At 40.5% G+C, this 3,571-nt stretch overlaps 1 protein-coding gene across 1 annotated transcript in view; it reads left to right on the top strand.

Moving 5' to 3' along the window:
• The window catches only part of LOC104963363 (glutamate receptor-interacting protein 2-like), a gene marked incomplete at its 5' end in the record, with an annotated part of 14,927 nt that extends 11,640 nt beyond the window's left edge, over positions 1 to 3,287 (top strand). Inside the window, 2 exons of the mRNA XM_010791940.1 lie at positions 2,285 to 2,420; positions 3,035 to 3,287. Coding sequence (XP_010790242.1) covers positions 2,285 to 2,420; positions 3,035 to 3,287 — 389 coding nt within the window. The remainder of the gene's footprint in view (positions 1 to 2,284; positions 2,421 to 3,034) is intronic.
• Between the last annotated feature and the right edge of the window lie 284 nt (positions 3,288 to 3,571).

Genomic DNA, 3,571 nt, shown 5'->3' on the forward strand with positions numbered 1-3,571 from the left:
TGAAGACATGATGAAGGCTCATGGTGAAGACTCAGGCTCATGATGAAGACTCAGGCTCATGATGAAGACTCACGCTCATGATGAAGACTAAGGCTTATGATGAAGACATGATGAAGACTCAGGCTCATGGTGAAGACATGATGAAGACTCCGGCTCATGGTGAAGACATGATATAGGCTCAGACTCATGGTGAAGACATGATGAAGACTCAGGCTCATGATGAAGACATGATATAGACTCAGACTCATGGTGAAGACATGATGAAGGCTCATGGTGAAGACTCAGGCTCATGATGAAGACTCACGCTCATGATGAAGACTAAGGCTTATGATGAAGACATGATGAAGACTCAGGCTCATGGTGAAGACATGATGAAGACTCCGGCTCATGGTGAAGACATGATGAAGGCTCATGGTGAAGACATGATGAAGACTCAGGCTCATGATGAAGACTCAGACTCATGGTGAAGACATGATGAAAACTCAGGCTCATGATGGAGACATGATGAAGACTCAGACTCTTGGTGAAGACATGATGAAGACTCGATTTAGACTCAGGCTCATGACGAAGACTCAGGCTCATGGTGAAGACATGATTAAGACTCTTGGTGAAGACATGATGAAGACTCAGGCTCATGGTGAAGACATGACGAAGACTCAGACTCATGGTGAAGACTCAGACTCATGGTGAATACTCAAACTCATGGTGAAGACTCGATGAAGACTCAGGCTCATGGTGAAGACATGATGAACACTCACTCATGATGAAGACATGATGAAGACTCAGGCTCATGGTGAAGACATGATGAAGACTCCGGCTCATGGTGAAGACATGATGAAACTCCGGCTCATGGTGAAGACATGATGAAGGCTCATGGTGAAGACATGATGAAGACTCAGGCTCATGATGAAGACTCACACTCATGATGAAGACTCAGGCTCATGGTGAAGACATGATGAAGACTCCGGCTCATGGTGAAGACATGATGAAGGCTCATGGTGAAGACATGATGAAGACTCAGGCTCATGATGAAGACTCACGCTCATGATGAAGACTAAGGCTTATGATGAAGACATGATGAAGACTCAGGCTCATGGTGAAGACATGATGAAGACTCCGGCTCATGGTGAAGACATGATGAAGGCTCATGGTGAAGACATGATGAAGACTCGTGAATACTCAAACTCATGGTGAAGACTCGATGAAGACTCAGGCTCATGGTGAAGACATGATGAAGACTCACTCATGATGAAGACATGATGAAGACTCAGACTCATGGTGAAGACATGATAAAGACTCAGGCTCATGATGAAGACACAATGAAACTCTCAATGCAATCCTTGTCAACCCAAACAGTCCTGAAAGACGATGGAAACGTTGTTGTGAGATATATCCTATATCAGACATGTTTCTGTAAAGCACATTAAACTACACTCCAGATACTCAATCTGTTAGCTTGTCCATTCCCTTGATCACAGTGATCTTATGTTGCCCATGCTAACAGGGGGGAGAAACTAGTTATTTGTCTCCTTAAATCTGGACCCAGCTCTCCTCCTTCGTCTCTTTGGTTTACCTACTGTATCCTTCTCCAGATTGCAGTAGGGATAATATATCTTCCGACCGCCATGCTAACCGGCTTAAGCACAATTAGCTTATCGCTGATGTAAACAAGGCATCCAAGCAACAGCGGCGTGGATGCACAACAACAACTCAACTGCAAAAACACATATAACAACTGTGAAAACAAATCTCTACAGGAACATGCCTATAGGGTTAGAGTTAGGGCTATCTGTTTTGCTGTGTCATAAAGAATATCTTATGAAGTACACATCATTTACTGTGAAGAGTGACTGTTGTAATATGCTGTTACTGATGATGTGCTTTAACCTTTCAAGGCCTTTCCATCCCTGCCAGGAACTTTGCAAGCGGAGAAACAGCATGAAACACGAGGCTTTCTTATTTCTCATTAACTGATGCTTATCTTATCTGATCTTCACATTTACATTTTAGTCATTTCAGCTGACTCTCATATTGAGCAGACGGGGGATCTCATTCAAGGACACACGGCAGCAAACAGACTTTCCATTTATCTTTCCTGTAACTCAGCTTCCTTTTAATCCGCCAATCAGGATGGACAGAGAGAAGTCGCTAACCACTTTCCACCTCTCTGCTGTATCTGTTTGTTTGAATGGGTGTTTCTGTTTGCACATCTGTGTGTGCGTTCATTTCCGTCCCTGTTTGTGTGTTTGTATTTGTCTTTATGTGTATGTGTGTTTTTGGTTAGAAGCTCTGCGGGGGGTGACTATGGTGGAGCTGGTGAAGAAGGAAGGCAGCACGCTGGGCCTCACCATCTCCGGAGGAACAGACAAGGATGGGAAACCCCGGGTGTCGAACCTGCGGCCTGGAGGGCTGGCAGCCAGGTGGGGGCGACACCAGAGAATCAGATTCAGAATACTTTTGTTTTGGGTTCTGTGTCATCCGTTCCATAGAAGGATATGAATACAAATATTTATATAAAAATGGATAATTAAAAAAAAGTGTGCCGTACTAAGATAAAAAAAAAGAAAATAAATAAAGATGTATATAAACTTAAGAAGTTAGTGCAATTTCCAAAGAAATATCAAATCCAATACAAAAAAAATAAGTATATAAACTTTAACTACTATATATAACCTGTGCAATAAAATAAATAGAGTGATGTATAAATTATATAAGTAATAGAATATTCTCAATGTGGGAAAATAGCAGAAATATACAAAGTAAAAATGTTCAATGAAAATTGAAAGATAAAGCCGTTTGTATAAACACAATACATTTATTTTTTTAAACGGTCTAAAAACAGATACAATTAAGATTTGTATCTGACATTAAAAAGCTAAAGTGAAAACAATGAGTGAAAAAAGAATGCCTATTGGAAAATATGCTGTACCTGCAACATTTTAATGTATCTCTGATTGTTTCATTAACATGTGATTAAATCCAAAGTCATTCATACCCACTTTTGTCCATGCTTTGTTCCTTTTCTTTTGTGCAGGAGTGACCAGCTCAATGTGGGTGACTACATAAAGTCTGTAAATGGCATCAATCTGACCAAACTGCGGCACGAAGAGATCATCAGTTTACTGAAGAACGTCGGGGAGAGAGTCCTGCTGGAGGTGGAGTACGAACTGCCCCCTACAGGTACATCACTTCAGCTCCATACACACATGTGTACTGAAGATGTTCTTGTGGAAAAAAAAATATATATAAATGGTGCATATATCAACACAAGAGGAAATGCTTTTTGAAAAAAAGAAGCAAATATTAAACTATTAAAATCACTATTTTCAAAAAAATGAAACAAAAAATGACAAATTATTACAATATGCACAGTTTACAGAACTTCAATGGAAAAAGCTCTGTTCTTTTTAAAGAGATAGCAATGACCACACATGTGTAAGGTTTACAGTATGAGGAATGATGTGAGGATAGGGAAATTCAAAACGTTTGTGTCTTCTGGGGGGAGGGGTTGACCAGAGTCTTTCCTGAAATATAATGTTTACAGCACTGAATGTTGGTGTTTTATAGAGCA

This window comes from Notothenia coriiceps, unplaced genomic scaffold, assembly GCF_000735185.1.
Source record: "Notothenia coriiceps isolate Sejong01 unplaced genomic scaffold, NC01 NC01_scaffold00036068, whole genome shotgun sequence".
NCBI lineage: Eukaryota > Metazoa > Chordata > Actinopteri > Perciformes > Nototheniidae > Notothenia > Notothenia coriiceps.